The sequence below is a fragment of the Megalopta genalis genome, chromosome 2 (assembly GCF_051020955.1).
Source record: "Megalopta genalis isolate 19385.01 chromosome 2, iyMegGena1_principal, whole genome shotgun sequence".
In the NCBI taxonomy this organism is placed as follows: domain Eukaryota; kingdom Metazoa; phylum Arthropoda; class Insecta; order Hymenoptera; family Halictidae; genus Megalopta; species Megalopta genalis.
In genome coordinates this window covers 36,314,675-36,332,843 of record NC_135014.1, presented here as the reverse complement: position 1 = coordinate 36,332,843, position 18,169 = coordinate 36,314,675, and the positions used below count along the sequence as shown (strand labels likewise).

Here is an 18,169-nt window from a genome sequence, read left to right as displayed (position 1 = left end):
TAGGACGCATACATTCGTTGCTGCATACAAGCGTACTGACATCAAGACGCAAATAATAGGTAACACGGCGCGAATCAGGAGTGAAAAGGGTTTCAGTTTGGTCGACCTTCGATCGGGCAGTTCTAACTCCATCGAATTTTCGAAGGTGTTTCGATAGTTTGTCAGTGGCCGTGATTATTTCAGTGATTGCAACAACAATGTCCGTGATTATGGATTGTTTTCACCAGTAGCGGATGTTGTGAAGTTTGTTAGTCACTTTATTTAGCTGACTTCCCCGATAAGCGATACCGATCCATCGAGACTTCGAGACAGCTTTGTTCATGAACATTGGTGTTTAGTGTTGGGTTCCTCCACGATCGAAAAACAAACAGGATCTTTTGTTTTTCAAGGGTAGTTGTTCGTCCTTCGCGATTCGTTTTCCTCTCTTCTCAGCTGGTCACGTCACTCGCAACAGCGGCGCGAGAAGCCAACCGAGGACTCCGTCACGGCTGAGACTCACCGATACGAATTCTACTGATTACCGAAAATCGGTTATCGCACGGACGTGAATTCCGTATCGATCTATTTAATTAGGAATCTGTAATGTACAAGCTCGGGGACGCGGGAAAAATCATCACGTCCACTATTAAGTTTGTGCACTCAAAGAGGAAAGGAATTTTCATACACATAAGAAACATGTACAAGGACTCGATAAGTCTTCGATGTCAAAGAAGTTTTCTAACATTTCGATTCTATTGAACGCCTTGACCGTTGCGACTGAGAAACGAGGTCAAGATTTTTGCCAGAACAACCAGTCATCAAACTCCGATGTAATGGGGTGTTAATGACATAAGAAGCGGTTCGCTAGGAGATGCATCAAGAGTATTCAGTACAGGGACGCTGCTTTTATACACTGTAAGAGAAAAACCATTGACATACTGACAACATGAAGCTGTTGGAGAGTACACGCTTCGAAGCTATCAATAGTGCCTTGTCTATCAAGACCGGAGACAGCAAAATAATAGGCCGGTAGGTCAATCAAACTTGTGTGTAATGAATACATTGTGTAACCAATGCTTTATATTTATCATCTTCTCCATATTCAGAATAGAAAGCTACTCTTGTAAAATGGCTGGGAATGACAAACAGTTATACAAACGTTTCAATGCAGAACAAGGATTTACTCCACATGATCTTCAAGCTTTATCACCACCTCAAACATCTTTGGGAACATCACCGGCTCAAAGGTACTTTAGGTATTAATAATCATTGATTAAATCAAAAGCTAGGACAAAAAAACAATTTTAGTAGAGTCAATGGAGGTCGACATATTTTATAATAATACCTGTATCTTCTCTTTCTATTTTTTCTATAGTCGCAGTGTTTCTGGTGATGAAGATGGCCCACTATGCGACACAATCAGTAGAAAAACTCTGTTCTATTTGATTGCCACTTTGAATTCAGCTTTTCATCCGGATTATGATTTCTCTGATGCTAAAAGTCATGAATTTAGCAAGGAACCAAGTTTGACATGGGTGATGAACGCAGTAGACAGTAATTTGAGTGCAACTGCAGGTGATCATTATCGTACTCTTAGGACCGCGCTTTGGGCGGCCATCGATGATGAGATATCATTAAACGAATGTGATATTTATAGGTAAAAAATATAAATTGTATAGAAACTCGTATGGGGAAGTTACTAGCTAAATTAAAAGTATGAAACTATTTTAGTTACAATCCAGACTTTGTATCCGATCCATTTGGAGAAGATGGATGCTTGTGGTCTTTTAATTATTTCTTCTACAATAAGAAAATGAAACGCATTGTGTTTTTCACATGCAGAGCAATAAAGTAAGTAATATCTATTTCATAAATCAGTTTTGATTGACCTCCCTTTTTAATATTGTTTCCCCCCTTTTTTCTATTATTTACAGTCCTCTCTACGTACTAGATTCTGGAGTTGGCAGTGACTTTGCCATGGACGAAGATGAAGATAGATACTAAATTTATAATGCATACTTACAAACTTTATCCCCCATCACTTTTATTAATTTTGCCATACAAAGGCATGAGTGAATGTTCAATATGATCTATTACATAGAACTCTTATTATGTACAATGATATACAATTAATTTTCATAATTAGTTTACACATTTTCCTTTGTAAAGACATTCGTTATCAGACTCAGTATTTCTGATAGAAAAATTTATCGTACTATTCCCTAGTTTTCCATACCATTAACATTAGATTATAGTCACAAAGAATCAAACAAATGGACTAGTTTGAAATATTTTGATTTTATTTTTTTTTCTCCAGGTAATAAATATATTTTAAGTATACAAATTATCTGAACGTTAAAGCCAGATTTGAAGTATTGACAAAAATGTTGCTTTTTCTTTAAAAATAAAAATAACAGAGATTAACGGATTTGTAGATTGGAAGTGTGATAAGTTGCTCTGATGTTATACAGATTATTTGATTAGTGACAAGATTAACGATAAAATTAATTACTAGAGCAACAGAAGTATAGATGTAAAATGCAGCATTGACTTCTGAATCCTAGTCATTACACTTTTATGTTACAAAAAAAGAAAAATTTGTAAACTATTAATACTATTTACTGTAAATGTATCATCAGATGTTTTTGAAATATTGATGACATTCAGTATGAAGCTGTGCTTTTCTGTGTAACTTTAAAAAAGTATACACAGTATTCTGTGTTTATAAATAAATATTTATCTGTTTAAATATCATAGAAATTTTTATGCAGTTTAATAGATTAAATAAAAAAGGAATTTATAAATACACAACGCGGTAGATGAGTTTTCTAATAGTATGGTAGAATTTTCTCGGATTTCTATGTAGAATGGAATCTTAATTTTACGTCATTGATGAATATATACATGTATACATATGTCTTGTGAACCTAAACAGACTCAGCATTATGCTCGACTTAGATTGTTAGGTTTCAATTGAACAGAGTGATTTTCCGATAATTTCTGTAACGTACTAGTAACTTTAGTTCCTTTAGGACTACACGTTTATCATCGTCATTTAAATAAAGTTTATGAATAAATATAATTCACGTTTACACCATCCATGTCTTTCATTATTTTCACAAATAAAATTCGCATTGGTTTGTGCAAATTAGACTACAACTAATCAGCACAAATATTATGCTTGAATTCGTTGGGTAGTAATTTGAAGCCTAACTTACCTAAATTACTAGGCAACTCAACTTATTTGTACATCATAACGTCTGGTGATTGATACATGCACATATAGGCGTCGCACAAGAGTCGTTTTGCATGCTCAGGTAAATGACGATCATCTGTTAATTCAGTCAGGTAGTTTCCACCTTCTTCGCTCAGCCAATATGGGAAATCTGGGCATGGAACCATCTCAGGTATGTTGTAGCCATTTTGTTCTCCTAGAGATGATTATACAATTAATCACGTATTAAAAGTAATACTCACTGAAATAAATTAACAAAATCATGTTATACCTTTTCTATCAGCCATGGAATCAAAGAAACACCACGGCGCCTCCGATCCAGAACCACATTTTACAAAGCAAACATAATGCGACGTTTCGATACAAACGACTGCAGATAATTCTAGGTACAATCTTGGAACAGGGCAATGTTCTTGCAAAATATCAAATTCCATTGGTACCACGAGCTTCTTCGGTTCATGATTCGTCCTTCGTTCATGCTGATGCACCTACAACAAAATATTCCAAATATATTTTGAACTCCTACAAAGTCATAGGAAGAAATTTGTTACTGCCTACCTTTTCCAAACATTGTAAACAAAAAGCAATACTCTCGAGTCCAACGCCGCATTGTCCGTAACATTCCTTGCATTCAAATTCTGCTAATTTGCCACAAACTGTGCATTGTCTGGGAGCTAGAAATAGATTATTAGTATATAAAATAGATTATGAGTATTAATGCATTAAGAATAATTAATTGTAACGATATAGAAGTATTTGAATGATATTTACAATCTTCAATTATATCTGTAACGTCCAGCAATAGTGTCGGTTGGATTTTTTGGTACATTTTAAACGATTTTCCAAATCTAGGCATTTGAATGATAAGACAGGATGGTACTTCTTTCAATCGGATGTTACTTGTTAAAAAACTTTGTTCTAGTAATTGTTGTACCGTCGGAAGGTTCAAATGGTCATCTTTTTCGACGAAGAGTTGATAATGATACGCGTCCTGACCAGAACTCAATTTGAGAAATGGCTCAGCGTTCAAAATTTGGGCAACCAGAGAAGTTAAAAATTCTTCAGGATCTGAAGAAATCCAGGATAATTAAACTTAACATTTGGACGTCCCTCTTAATTAAATATACTTAGCGCGAAAACAAACCTTTTTCCTCGCTGGTTAAACCGGACACCGATGAAAGCTTCTCAAGCAATGTCCGAAGTTTCATTACGTGATCTGCTCTAACAAACATATTTTTTCTGAGCGGATTTACTATTTCTTCACGCAATACTCTTTGCACCTCTTCATATTGTGGACAGTCTTTCTCATTGGGTGGTCTACAAAATCAAATGCGTAAAGCAATTGTACATGAGAGAAAATAAGACAAAATATATTGATTACCTAAATAAAAGATTATCAAAAACGCTAGTAAACGTAAACATGCTGAAAAGAGTGGCATCCAAATAACATGAATTGTGATGACCTTGAATTCCTCTGTACTTTCCACAAATACTTTCCAGATTTCCTTTAACAGAAATGGGTCGCACCATTCCAATTATCACAGAACTCTCAATATTTCCAAAATTGTCCATGTTTATCGGTGACATTGGGTCTTCACTTTTTGCCTACGGTAGTGAAATTAACTAATTAGTACCTAGCTATCAAACGAAAATATTTTCAATCGGATACTTACAACCATTCCATCGTAGCGGGAACATTGGTCAAGATCTTTGAAAATTGCCCTGTAAGGCCGACAATGAAAATACCTAACGTCTTTATATGTTCCATCAGTCCCAGAAGGATGACTATTATCCTAAATACAAAATAATTGATTGTATATTAAAATTTAAATTCAATTTTTCATTACAAACCTTCTAATAATTGTACCTACCAGTTCTACAGCTGCCATTAATTTACTAGGAGTAATACCAGGCGGTGTTCCTATCCAACGAATGACACCATAGTGCACATCGGAATCCAAAATCACTTTTACGTTGGAACCAACAATTAAATCTGAATTTTCCATTCGTCCGAACTTTTTATTTTCATTTTTTTCTGGTGTACTGCCTATAATAAAATTGAAAATTAAACTCATATCCATTTACAAAAAATAATAGTTCAGTGAAAACCACCGCAACAGAAAACGCGTAAAAAGCTGTACGAAATGATGCGATCAACTACATAAACATGAAATGCGGAAGCATGGCGAATTTATGAGAGTGTCTACGTTTCCTTACTATGTTCTAAGAGACTATAGCGTTCGAATGTTCCTTCAATATCACTGTACACGTTTGATTCTATGTCACTACTCCATTTGTGCTCTAATACAAAGATAGGAATGTTTTGCAACGTTGCAGCCATTTTACAATAAAATTATAATAGATTTTCAGTTCTGAGAGACTTGCCGGCTCCACTGAGACAAGCTAAGATTCGGGCTATTTATAACCGCCTCAGTTATTCTTAACTCTCTCTACTAACATGCAATGAGTGAAGACAAGCAGGCTATGTTGGATTCCTAGCAAAGCTAGTAAAGTATACTGTTAACAAAGAGAAGCCAAGCTGAGAATTTATTTTCACGTTATTCTTATTACCAGATTGCGTGTACGAATGGACATTTGTGTTTTTAGTTACGTTACTATCATTTTCAAGTGGTATTGATTTCGTTGATTGAAGGTATTCCTTTGACATAGATCGTTGATCTCTGTTATTGTTTTTGTTATCGTCATAGGTAGTAAATCTCTCCAAAAGAACAGATGGTGTAGTGTCCAATACAGACTTTTTTTTGTCATTTGTGTGATTGTTTCCTATGTCTGTCTTTAAAAAAGGATCTGCAGATGACAGAAAGCATATCATTAAAATTAAAATCTCCAAAATGAAAACAATAAAATATTTCTCTTTATACTTTTATCTGCATTTCCAAGACCGGTAGGACCTTCGGGCTTCAATGGAAAAATGTGGCTCAATGTAGCAAACCTCCCTTCCGAATGAGTGGACACAAAATACTCTTTACTTAGCAAAGCTGTCTTGGATGATTCTTTTCCTTCCTACAAATGACATACAATCTACAATAGTTATACTAACTTATATACTGTACCAAACAACAAATAAAGTATTTATTACTATAAGAAATTTAAGGATATATATACTATAAAGTATTGCATAAAATTACCAATAAGTCAAGACCAAAATAATGTCCTGGACCAAGTTGAGGTACAAGTCCTATGTATTTAATTAGAGCCAGAAACTTGGTATATCCTTGGGGATCAGGACAGTACCAAACGGTATCATCTATCATTAGACTCATCAATTCTTTGCATAATTGCTTGTGATTAGCCAAACGAATCCTCTCCTCAGGCACAGTTACCGCTGGAAGAAACTTCCATACCTCTGGTGATACAGGGATCAAATCGAATCTGTGACATCGCCATTCTGTACCACGCCAAACTTCTGATCCCGATGTGTCAGTAACACGTACTCTAAGACCATCTCCCCCTAAATCCTCAACCGCTTCTGCTAGCATACCAAGACGTAACGTATTGACATTTGTGTCACATTCTCCGGATATACGCATCAGAATAGTGTTTTGTTTGGCAACATAATGCTGGAGGACCTGGCGGTCATCCTTGCTGGAAGCATTCCGCTTTTCCATGATTAATTACGCACGATCATTTCGATGAAGCGACTCTGTCAATTGCGATGTGCGCTGACCGCATGGATAAGATACAACATTTACCTCTAGCATCGTGCAGCTTCTTTTTTAAGACGTAGAGATCACAAAAAAGGATCTCGTGGTACTCATCTTGTTCACGAAATTGGTGTAATGTACTGCCAGTTGAATTATACGGGGAAATATTGGTCATGGACACACTCGGACATTGGGGTAATCAAATTAGTATCATTTAAATGTTAGCGAACCATTCTTCCCGAAACTCGCCTTAATAAAAGAGTACACATTCTTGTTTTTCCTATTTCAAATGCAAAATTTATTGAGATGACATAGGCAAAAAGAAATTGAAATAACCTTGCGCCCTTATTGCACTTGTGCCCTCTGCCCCTTTGCTTTGGCTGTCAAGTTTTATAGTAACTTAGTTCACAAGACAACAAAGAGGATAGAGATTAGACGTTGGTAGCACTAAATGTTAAGGCCCATCTTCACGCATGCGGGAAAATTATTTAAATTCAAATATAGATTTATACTTACAAACAATGTTATTTCTATTAAAATATATGTTTATATAGATCCTAATGTTACTTAGTTGATGTAAGTTCACACGTTACAATGAAATTATGATCATTAATATTTTCAACCAATGAAAACAGTGCCAGTAGGTGCGAACAATCTATTCTGTGGGAAAATCAAAACTCCCTAGGAATTTTTTCAGTTTCATCCACGGACTATATGTTCATCCCGCGATTTCTGGAACTGTAAGCATCGTGTTTTAAGTTTTAAATATGAACGACTTTGTACACATCGATATGTTGAACACGGATTCTTCGCGTCTGTCAGGCGATCCTGGCTTCAGTGAACTGTTACGATCAGCAGAACAATTATCTGCCGCTGTCGAAGGTACTGAGGAACTTCCCCAGGTCGAGAGAAATCTTCGACAAATATTAGAAGCCTCGAACGAACTCTGGTCCCGTGTCACGCAGACCGGCACTCAGGATAATCAAGTTCAGGCGTAAGAATACTTTAAACATTATTATTTATAAAATGCCGAAACACTCCTTGTACATTCCTATCAGAATTTATGCTTGCAATGTGAAATTTATTCGATAATGAATTATCATTTTTTAGCATAACATAACCTAAGGTCACCGGAAATTTCTGGCGCGAAAATATCATAATCATGATTATTTCTGCTACAGGTATAATAGTTTATTTTGTAGAGATTATGACATATGATTACTTTTTAATTTCAGACATCTTCTGCTGGGATCACGAGGTGTTGATTTACCTCAAATATCACAAAAATTAAGTTCACTTAGCGCAAGGCGTACTTTTGAACCTTTAGATCCTATTGCAGACACTGACGTAGTCAGTTACCTTCGAAATGAAAAGGAAAATGCTATTTTGTCAATCATTGAGCAAGTTCACAAAGATGTAAGAATTTGTATTGTATTTAAAATTGTTTGTTAAGATTTTAGACTAATTAGTTCATATTCCAGACATTTGAGCTCACCAGAGTTCAACAAATGGAGCATATGCTGGGTGAATGGAAGCAAATGCGCTTTGAGATAATTAATGCTATGACAGCACCATCAGGGGAGCTGGTGGATCTGCGAGGTACCCCTCAGCGCACAAAGCTAGCTGGATCCATTGTTAGTGGCTTGTCGAGTGTAGAAGTAGCTTATGTCAAGGAACTTCAAAATTACAATGATCATGTGCTCAGAGGAATAACTAGACCAAGTCTGTTCAATGCATTTTGCAAAGCTGCAGAGTCATTTGATGATAAAAAGATTGTAGACCTCTGGCAAATGGTAAAGTATATGGTGGACATCCCACCTATTCCAAGGGAAGATCAAATTAAGTCCAGAAGTACTGCTATTGTCGAAAAAAAGATTGTATTACAAGCCAGAAAATATTTAGAGAATAGATACCGGGATTTTATAACTTCGGTTATTAGCGAAAACTTGGCACAGGCGAAGAGAGGTGGCATTCCAGGCACTGTGCCATTAGTGAAAAGTTTTGTAAGCGTCAAAGTACAAAATCTAAGAGAGCTAGAAGATGTTATGGTAGAAGGCAAACCACTGTGGCCTCTAGTTTATTACTGCATGAGGGTTGGCGACTACAAAGCTGCACTGCAGTGTCTTAACCAGTGCAATACAGAGTTCCCAGAGTTCAAAGTCGCTTTGGAAGAAGCGTGCAATGATCCGGAGAGACATCCCAGCAGTTATGCTGAATCAAATCTGAAATTGCACTATAGAAAACATGTTAGATCAGTTACTGACCCATATAAAAGAGTAGCGTACTGCGCACTGGTCCCGTGTGAGCCTGATGATTTGCATTCCGACGTGATTTGCACAGCAGACGATTATTTGTGGCTAAAATTGTGTCAAGTTAGGGATCAGCCAGATGCTGAAAATAAATTAACATTGGATTACTTGCAAACTACAATATCAGAAATATATGGAGAATCTTATTACCGCGCACAGGAGCAACCGTTCGTATACTTCTCAATGCTGTTTCTGACCGGGCAGTTTGAGGCAGCAATAGAATTTCTAGCGAGAGGTGCAGGAGCAAGACATTTGCCACATGCGGTGCATTTAGCGGCTGCTATGCACGAACACAACTTATTAGGTGTTAGTCAGAGTGTGCTAGCACCTTTATTAAGCGTTGATCCTGCAGATAAACCACCTGCAAGGAGATTAAACTTTGCTAGATTGATATTACTTTATGTTAAGAGATTCAATTCCACAGATCCAAAAGAATGTTTACATTATTTATTCTTATTAAGGTTTGTACTCAACAGTTGGTAAGTTAGAAGTTTGGAAGATTGATCTAATCATTTGTATTTCTAGAAACATGAAGGATCCACATGACCGTAATATGTTCGCTGCCTCAGCAGCAGAAATGGTGGTCGATTCCTCACCGGCCAATAGAACTCAATTAGTTGGAAAGATAGACAAAGATCGTTGGGTGCCAGGAGTTTTAGATCAATTCCAAATCAACACGCAAGACGTGATAAACATAAGTGCGGATACACTGTACAGAAAAGGTCTTTTAGAAGATGCTGTAACGATGTATGATCTCGCTGGTAATCATGAGAAAGTTCTCAGTTTATTGTGCACACTTCTGGCACAAGTGGTTAGCCAAAGGTCTTCTGCATTGAGATCTCGATTGCAGGTTACTGCTAGTGACATAAGTACAAGGTAATATTCGAAAATTGGAAAGTATTATTAACTTTGTTCAGTGACATATAATAGCCGTTTTACCGTCAGGTATCAAGGGATTGAAGTACAAGCGCCATCAGAATTAGTCTCAGCATTTCATACATTGAAGCATCTAATGGTATTTTTCGATCAGTTTCACAATGAACAGTACCAGAGTGCACTTAGGGTGAGATATAACAAGTTATCTGCATTAACACTAACGTTTGGAACTGCAAAAATATAGAGACATACTTTTGGCTGATTACAGACCATCGCAGAGTCCAAGTTGTTACCTTTACACATAAAAGAGGTCGATGAAAGAGTGAATGTTTTGCGTCGCGTGTCGCCAGAAGTGGCTGGCACGTTAGCGGATGTTCTTTTGGCAACTATGACGATACTCTATCGTCAGTACCAAAAGTTACGAGCTGGTGAGCCAGGAGATGAAGAAGCGAGGAAGCAACAACTTCTCGATCTTCGTGAACAAGCTCGTGCGTTAACGAGTTTCGCTGGAACGCTTCCTTATCGTATGCCAAATGAGACCAACAGTAAACTCGTACAAATGGAAATACTTATGTGCTGATCATAAAAAATTCAATGTGTTTTTCGTTATTTTATTTTGGACAGAGTACTTCAAATAACATAGTGGGTAGATTTGTGCAGATACTGATCCCGCAAAGCACAAAACCAATCAGTGTTTTATTTTATTCATGCTTGGAGCATTGTCGATGCAGTGTATATATTTTTTGTATTTTAACTTAAACGATTAAGAGATTTGTAAACAAGAAATTGTATTGTTTTCTAAGAGTTAATAACTCAACGTTACGGAACGAATATAATAAATATTTGATAGTTTGTTCCTATGATAAATATTATATATTTATCTTGTGGAATCATTGTCTTTGGAATATGTTTTTAAACACGTAATGGATATTCCAGAGCTGAGGTCTTGGACTTTTCCTTCCTTCACCTGAAAACATTCATTATTATTATTGACTTTTATTGTATGTTTTATTTGATAATGCTTACAGCTCTATAATCAAGAAACATTTCTTTGAAAGCCATAAAATCTGTGAATGTTGATAGTACTTCAAAAACTTCACCCTCCAATTCGTTCTGTCTGTTACTGAAACATTTAATAACATTGAAAACAAGAATGCTTCTATTAATATTAGAATGTATAAAATATTAAACATATTTATAACTCTTTCACGAACTATACAATTTGAATGCTTACCTTAAGAGTTGTAGGAACATGTTTATGTTAAAATGAGGTATTACTTTTTGTAAGTAATTAACAATGTAATCTTCCACAGTTTTGTTCTAAAAAAAAAAATAAAAATAATATATATATATATACATAAAAATATAATTTGCCATTTTAAGATACGAACGTATTCGTTAAAGATGTCCATGTAAATTAATTTATTTTCGTCTATTGGCTCAAAAATGTCCCAATACTGATCCAAAAATTTCTTTTGGATAGTATGAAATTCGTCTTCTAACAAAATATCCTCTATATGACCAATAATCTCATCGAAAAGCCTATCCTCCACATTCTTCGCACTCTGTTCTGTATTTTCATCCTCGCTTGTAAAAAGGCAACTGTCTAAAAAATTATTTAGGCATATTATTTTGTTTATATATCCAATTATTGACGTGACAACACATACAAAGTTTGGAAGGCAAATTCAAGAAGCTATTATATCGACATTTATTTATAAGAGTGACATAAACAAACCCATTATTTCTCCGGACATGATTTTATTTGATAATGAAAATAAGGCACTCTTAAATTGCCTTAGAAGATTCCGACTACGGACAACTATTTGACAAAGCTAATATCGATATGTCATGTGTATAATTATTGGAAACGAGAATCGAAATAGGAACGACCAATCAGAGTCTTCGATGCTGCAGTTAACATTTTTTGTCGCCGTTTAACTCAGTTTAACTGTAGCGCACATACGAATTAATTAAAAATGTTCTGTTAGTTTTTCAAAGGTACATTGCCAAACAAATTATTCAATTTTTCGATTCTGCATTGTGATTTTATACTTTGAACTTGAAGTTATTACAAAATACTGTGGAATAGCTTTGAAACATTGATAAAGAAGCAGAAACAAACGTGTCTTATTCTGTAGTAAACGTCACAGAGATTTCAAATTTCTATAGATCAAATTCGCGACCGAAAGGTAAGCACTTAGAATTATTAAATTACTACGCAAGCGCATTCAGAATTTCAGAAATTAATTTTTCAATATTGTAGGTCGCGCGTATCAATGGAGATATATACGTTTGACAAGAGTCTTCAAGAGAGACTGGTTGAGCTGACTGAAATATTGTCTAGCAGAGATGAGATTGTGCCCGCTTCCCAAATCAAAGCTGAATGGTTTTATCATGTGGAACTTGTAATAGAGCCTACTGGTTGGCGAGCATTGTGGAAGATACCTCGATTAGTATGTGAAGACTTTCAGGTCCATTACCCAACTATAGTGGTGGTAGAAGTGGAGCAAGTTGATTTTACTGATCTATCAGCATTGGTTAAGATCATTGCTGTTCAAGATGAAATTCATCTGCCAGAAAAATATGATGTGCCACTCGTAGAACTATATCCAACTCACAAGCAAGAAAACAATGCATTAGATATGGAGGGCACTGCCAGCTGCATTGACCAACTGCGATTCTTTTATAATTACCTGTGGATGCCATGGGACATAGATGATGATGATAACACTGATTGGGTGTCTGTACATCTTGAAACTAGGATCAGGTTATTCTTTGACATGAAGAGGAGCATTGTCAGTAAAGAAACTAGCGATGTCATTAGAAGTTTGATAAGAGAGGGCAGGGAAGTTCAGCAAAGGATAGCAAGATTGGAGGACACTATTTCTGAAGAAGAAGAGTCTCATGAAGAGGTAGATGGAGGAACAGCATGTCAATTAATGAAACTTCACTTCAGGCTGCAACAAATCAAGAGGGAGATGGAAGTTCTTGAGAATCCTGCCATGAGAGAGATCCTTGTAAAGAACAGAACAGATTCCTTGAACAGTGAGAAACTCCAGAGAAGAGATAGCAAAGAAAGAAGCACAGAAGGGTACTTTGTATGGCTGGGTGGCACTCTTGAAGAAATGAAGGAAGCTATAAGCAAAACTCAAGCATATTTGACTCCAGAGTTACACTTTAAGTATGTTTTGAAAATTCTGTAGACATCTAATTTATTTACGTTTAATTAAGCTACCTTTTTATTTAGAATATCCGGGTCTTTACAAGAGACTCTACAGGCTTGCGATTCAGGGGACATAATCGTAATTGGAGAGGGAACTCATGACATAAAGAGCGCTGGGAATTTAGAAGAGGGGGGTACAATTAGGGGTATTAGTAGTGTAGAACGTACTGTTATTTCTGTTAAAGATACTGAAACCGCACCATCTTTACTGGATTTTTCTGGCAACGAAGTACGCCATTTTATCCAACTGTTCCTGCCCTAATATCCAGTCTTTTTCATTTATGAAATATATTTTTTAGGTATTGTTAGAAGGTATTACTATAGACGCAGGGGATCTTAGAGCTGTTGTGATTGTTAGAGCTGGAACCACGAAAATAGTTAATTGTCGAATATGCGCATTGAGTCAAAGTATAGTTAAATTAGGTGTTGTTGTTCTACCAAATGCAAAATTGATCATAGAGAATTCTGTATTGGACGGCCTTGGTACAGCCGTGGTCATCTACAGTAAAGGAGAGGTGTATATGAACAATTGCAGTTTTAAAAACTGCGTCGAAGGTGTACAGGTGTGGAATTGTCTTAATTCTTTTTCTTCTACGTATTTGGAAATGTTTATTATATTTTTTTATGTTGTTTATTTAGCTGTATGACGATGTAAAACTGGTGATAAGCAATTGCTTCCTAGAACAGTTCAAAGAATACGCATTGCGGCTGGAGACTCAAAAATATTTGTACGGGACAGAAAGCAAATTTGGTAGTTCTGAACTGTTAGCCGGTGTGTCCGAAATTTCGTTGAAGGATTGCAAATTCGGTGGGAATGGCAAAGGAGACGTTATTTTGAAACCTGGAACGGCATTCGCTTCTGCGAAACAAGATAGAACCTTGAAGTAATTCGACGAGTTTCAAATCTTTCGCAATTTTCTATTTACAATTCGAAATTGCATGTATCGGTGCTCCTACAAAATATACAAATTTTGTATTTTTTTTGTCATACCCAATTTTAATATTTTTCGTATGACATTGAGATTGATTGAAGTATGAATTAGCGAAGTAGTAGCGAAGAAGAAGTAGCGTCGAGTACAGTGGCGTAAAAGTTCAAAAAGCGCGTGGAAATATAAACTGGAACTTCTTTCGCTAGTTCCAAACGCTGCGGTTCGATGGCAGCATCATTCAGTTTCGCGAGTTGTTGTCACGCGTTTAGTGATAACAAAGTGTAGTGTTCGATCCCGTGTGTAATTTATTAAATGTGGTTAGCACGTCTACGTAAATTACAGATAGAAACATCTAAGGCTAGTTTCATAAATCGACATTCAGGTATATTTAGTTGCCATTTTCAACAATGTCCCGCTAAAATTTAAGGTTTGTTTTCTATCCTCACCATGTATCTGTAACCCTTTTCTTCAGTTTTTCTGTCAGACACGATGCAATTTACGATCTGAATCTATCGAATGCATGTGCACGCAAGACATATTCATTGCAACGATTCTCGTATTCGTACATTCTGCTGGTATACATTTCCAAACCAAGCCGGATCACCTAACCTACAAACATGTACAGTCGAGGGAAATAATGCCGACATACGGTCACGTATATATCTGTGTTGACGTTCACGTACGGGGTGTCTCAATAGTATAATGTAACCGGAGAAGCAGTGGAAAATTAAATTAAAAATGTAGGGTAAAATTTGTTCGTATGTGGCTTCTCGAGAAAAATCGAACTTAACCTTAAAGTGAATTTGTAAAGCGAACCTAAAATGTGCAATCACTTGGTAAATATATTGAATATTCATTTCGATTGAGTAGATAGTTGTAAATTATAGTCCCAAGAATGTATATAAATCTACAAATAGTTGCGTCAAAGTATAATAAATATTTTTCAGCAATGCTTACACAGTATCGAGTCTAGATAGACAAGTAGATGCAGTAAGCCATGACCAGACGATCAAATAGTGCACGTGCTTCGTCACATTTTATAGTAATTTTCCTCAAAAACAGAGCCTCGTATGGACAAAATTAATTCTGCATGTTTTACTTATATTTTCTGTGAGAGAATTGTTGAATCTTTACACAATTGCGCGATGAATTCTCGGACACCCTGTGCGTGGAAACAGATAACGCGTCGCACGTGCACGGTACATTGCCGTGACGCAAACGATAATTTGATCCATACCGTTCCCGCTGCCGTATTTGTTTAAGACTGTGGGTTTGCTCGTGTCTATAAATGAAGGCACAAGTACCTGGCCATGTGGCCGTGTCACGTGCATCCGGATCAATGAAGTATCGCGATTTAAATGCTCGCGCTCATCTGATGATGAATGAAAGCCCGTCGTGCAAGATACTGCTTATCAATTGCCTGGTCCCAATTAGATTTTCAACCTCTTACGCGCATTTATAGGTACGGAAATAGAAGCAATAGGAGCTTGGTATTCCACTAATGATGTTCTACTGCTCTTCTTTTCTCATGGGATGACGGATAGTTTAGAATTTTACTAATGTCGCGTCTACACATAGAAAAGGAAATAAGAGTATTAGAATATAAAATCTATCCATTGTTTCTCAACGAAACGTTTGTTAAAACTAATAAAACATTTTGTCAGCTTTTCAAAATTAATCGTTTATAGGTGGCTTTCCATGGTGTCTTTTAGAAGACTTGAATTCATTAGAGGATTGCGTTTTGAAAATTATTATGTAACCAGGAACTATTTGAAGCGTTTGTAGCTGAAGCTCGATAGGGAGACCAGTGACTGAGAATGTTAAATTTCTAATTGTAGCGAATCCGAAGACCGTGATATATAGTATGGCCATGGTGGAAATGTCTGCACCGAAGCAATTGTCGGATAGACAAACACAGTTTGGTAACAGCCGTCGATTGGAACCGTCCGACTGCATCTTCGTCTTCAAGGACACGGAATCCGATTACGAGGAGCCAACGTCGGAGATTGATGAGGTGAGTGAGGTCCTTGATCTTGTTTTTCAATGTTCTATATGTTTAACGATACAACAATGATCAATGAACATTCGTCGGATAGTAATGTCCGTTACACGAAGCATGGAATAATTGAAATAATTGTTAGGCAAATGCACAAAGCATCTAGATTTCTAGCATCGACGTAATCTATCCGCTTGCTAGAGCACCAACGAGAAGCAATGTTTAACTTAATTACACACATCCCCCGGTAATCACGTGAGGCAACGCTTCTCGACCTGTTACTTTCACCGTCCATCGTAACCGTGCTCCCGGTTTAAAAGATCTTCGCGGAAAAAGAATGCAAGGGTTCGCGATAATATTTATTCGCACTTTATGCATAATGCTGTTCAATGGTAGAGCTGCGATCGTAGTCTAGTTCTCCAATTAAAAATCCAAAGGAAACGATATCGGAGAAGAGAAAGGGAATGGGATGGCACACGCGATCCTCGCAGATCCTTTCGCTGCGTGGTCGGTTATCGGGAACCCGCATTCTTTATCGGTCATCGTAGACTGTGCGATTTATATGCCTGCTTCTTCGCGCTCAAGTATTGTAGACCTTCACTCGAGGAACCCGTACAAGCACCGGTAGAATATCGCGTAAATTCCTAATACCCAAGCCGAAGTTTCAACAACAAATTCCAACCAGAATCACTGGCATCGGTCTCAAAACTTTCACAATCTTGTTCTCCACAGGCCGACATTAATTATCACCTCAAACTTCAAGAATTAATATCGATCTACCGTCGCTGAGTTCCGACTTCAAATCTTCATTCTCACGATTCCGTGTTGATCGAACTTCAGCTCCCCCCCTTTCCCCCTACTCTTCCTCTCTCTCTCTATCAACGAGTTTTAGATTCACGTTCTAATTTCAATCTCGGCTACCTTCAACCTCGAGTTCCAACATCGATCCCTATTCCCGAGGTGTCACTGTAAGCTTTAATCTTAATCTCCAGCCTGAAACTTCGATTTCAAGTTCTAACTACGTTCTCTTATTTCGACCTCAAGTCCTAACTTCAGTCTCCATTCTCCCAGTTTAACGTCGGCGCTTCATCCTCAATTTCCTGTTGCCATTCCCGTCCAAACTGGCATAACCGATCCTCAACCTGCAATCAATTTGCCGCACAGATTTCCCGCTCTAATCTCGTTTCCGAGCGTCGACGCGCGAGCTTCGCTGCGGCTGCGAAATGCTCGATCTGTCACCATTTATAAAAACACACTGTACTTCCGTTTCTGTTATATTAAACTTTCCGGGAACTCGCGAACTCGCGCCCGGATAAACTTGTCTTCGCAACAAAACGAGGCCTGTTCCGGGCAACAAACTTCTCCCGCGATAAATCAAATTCCCTTGAAACTCGACCGTTCACAAATTTTCTAAAATCCGCGGAGTTGCTCGGTAATGTGTTCTCAAGCCTGGATACCTTTGTCCAACAAAATCGAGCATTTCGAGGGGTGTGGCGGCGCATGATTTAGCATGTTGTCGGCGGGCACGGCGCGTGTACCAGCCGTTCCGACACAACCGGCATTTGTTCGCCGATTGTTCCGGGCGATGTAAACACACGAACGGTATTTCACCGTGCCGCGGTCCCGCCCCCGCTTGACACGCTCAAAAATCTGCTCGCGGAGAAAGGATTAAGTGCAAAAACCGTAACGGTGACGTTAATGAGCCCAACTGATTTAAAGTATCCCGTGGAACAGCTCCGTCGTCGTTCTTTCCGGCCTATTCGCGGCCGAGTTAAAGACCCGTTTCTCTCTCCCCCTTCCTTCTCTCTCAGAACGCTTCGCGAGAGAAACACGGCGAAAACAGAGGAGAAAAAATGAAATAGAGAGGGACGAGCCTCATAACACATCCGCCGATGCTTTTGACCGCGAGTTATTTGCGGCCGCGTGTCTTCCGGAATGACTGATCGGCCTCTCG

The 18,169-nt window shown here is 37.5% G+C and overlaps 6 protein-coding genes across 8 annotated transcripts in view; 4 read left to right on the top strand and 2 right to left on the bottom strand.

The window, feature by feature from the left end:
* Nucleotides 1-867: 867 nt before the first annotated feature.
* Nucleotides 868-3,076, top strand: Maf1 (repressor of RNA polymerase III transcription Maf1). Of its 2 annotated transcripts, none has more exons than XM_033478898.2 (5): nucleotides 868-1,008; nucleotides 1,086-1,226; nucleotides 1,355-1,636; nucleotides 1,711-1,830; nucleotides 1,914-3,076. In XM_033478898.2, the coding sequence occupies exons 1-5, from the start codon at nucleotides 926-928 to the stop codon at nucleotides 1,981-1,983; spliced, it is 696 nt and encodes a 231-aa protein (XP_033334789.1). In that variant the 5' UTR covers nucleotides 868-925; the 3' UTR covers nucleotides 1,984-3,076. The 2 variants fall into 2 exon arrangements, with proteins under 2 accessions (XP_033334789.1, XP_033334788.1); XM_033478897.2 differs by having other exon boundaries at nucleotides 1,086-1,235.
* Nucleotides 1,999-7,291, bottom strand: CYLD (ubiquitin carboxyl-terminal hydrolase CYLD). Its single transcript, XM_033478884.2, has 11 exons — nucleotides 6,364-7,291; nucleotides 6,097-6,238; nucleotides 5,786-6,022; nucleotides 5,086-5,261; nucleotides 4,888-5,007; nucleotides 4,596-4,819; nucleotides 4,359-4,531; nucleotides 3,986-4,282; nucleotides 3,773-3,888; nucleotides 3,486-3,702; nucleotides 1,999-3,410 (listed from the first exon to the last, which is right to left on the bottom strand). The coding sequence occupies exons 1-11, from the start codon at nucleotides 6,841-6,843 to the stop codon at nucleotides 3,220-3,222; spliced, it is 2,373 nt and encodes a 790-aa protein (XP_033334775.1). The 5' UTR covers nucleotides 6,844-7,291; the 3' UTR covers nucleotides 1,999-3,219.
* A 286-nt stretch (nucleotides 7,292-7,577) lies between these two features.
* On the top strand, nucleotides 7,578-10,931 carry LOC117225364 (nuclear pore complex protein Nup93). Its single transcript, XM_033478883.2, has 6 exons — nucleotides 7,578-7,873; nucleotides 8,115-8,295; nucleotides 8,361-9,649; nucleotides 9,714-10,064; nucleotides 10,134-10,251; nucleotides 10,333-10,931. The coding sequence occupies exons 1-6, from the start codon at nucleotides 7,647-7,649 to the stop codon at nucleotides 10,642-10,644; spliced, it is 2,478 nt and encodes an 825-aa protein (XP_033334774.2). The 5' UTR covers nucleotides 7,578-7,646; the 3' UTR covers nucleotides 10,645-10,931.
* On the bottom strand, nucleotides 10,662-11,972 carry LOC117225374 (ADP-ribosylation factor-like protein 2-binding protein). The gene is made up of 5 exons (XM_033478899.2): nucleotides 11,803-11,972; nucleotides 11,456-11,670; nucleotides 11,299-11,384; nucleotides 11,091-11,187; nucleotides 10,662-11,031 (listed from the first exon to the last, which is right to left on the bottom strand). Exons 1-5 carry the CDS (start codon nucleotides 11,819-11,821, stop codon nucleotides 10,942-10,944), a joined length of 507 nt encoding a protein of 168 aa, XP_033334790.1. The 5' UTR covers nucleotides 11,822-11,972; the 3' UTR covers nucleotides 10,662-10,941.
* A 54-nt stretch (nucleotides 11,973-12,026) lies between these two features.
* Nucleotides 12,027-14,280, top strand: nesd (SHC binding and spindle associated nessun dorma). Its single transcript, XM_033478891.2, has 5 exons — nucleotides 12,027-12,256; nucleotides 12,331-13,248; nucleotides 13,315-13,519; nucleotides 13,590-13,853; nucleotides 13,930-14,280. Exons 2-5 carry the CDS (start codon nucleotides 12,344-12,346, stop codon nucleotides 14,176-14,178), a joined length of 1,623 nt encoding a protein of 540 aa, XP_033334782.1. The 5' UTR covers nucleotides 12,027-12,256; nucleotides 12,331-12,343; the 3' UTR covers nucleotides 14,179-14,280.
* A 61-nt stretch (nucleotides 14,281-14,341) lies between these two features.
* LOC117225367 (pseudouridylate synthase RPUSD2) overlaps nucleotides 14,342-18,169 on the top strand; it is a 284,921-nt gene continuing 281,093 nt past the window's right edge. The window contains exons 1-2 of one of the 2 annotated variants that reach the window (XM_033478888.2): nucleotides 14,342-14,601; nucleotides 16,058-16,233. In XM_033478888.2, coding sequence (XP_033334779.2) covers nucleotides 14,532-14,601; nucleotides 16,058-16,233 — 246 coding nt within the window. In that variant the 5' untranslated portion in view covers nucleotides 14,342-14,531. Of the gene's footprint in view, nucleotides 14,647-16,057; nucleotides 16,234-18,169 lie in introns of both variants that reach the window. The other variant, XM_033478890.2, reaches the window with a different exon arrangement.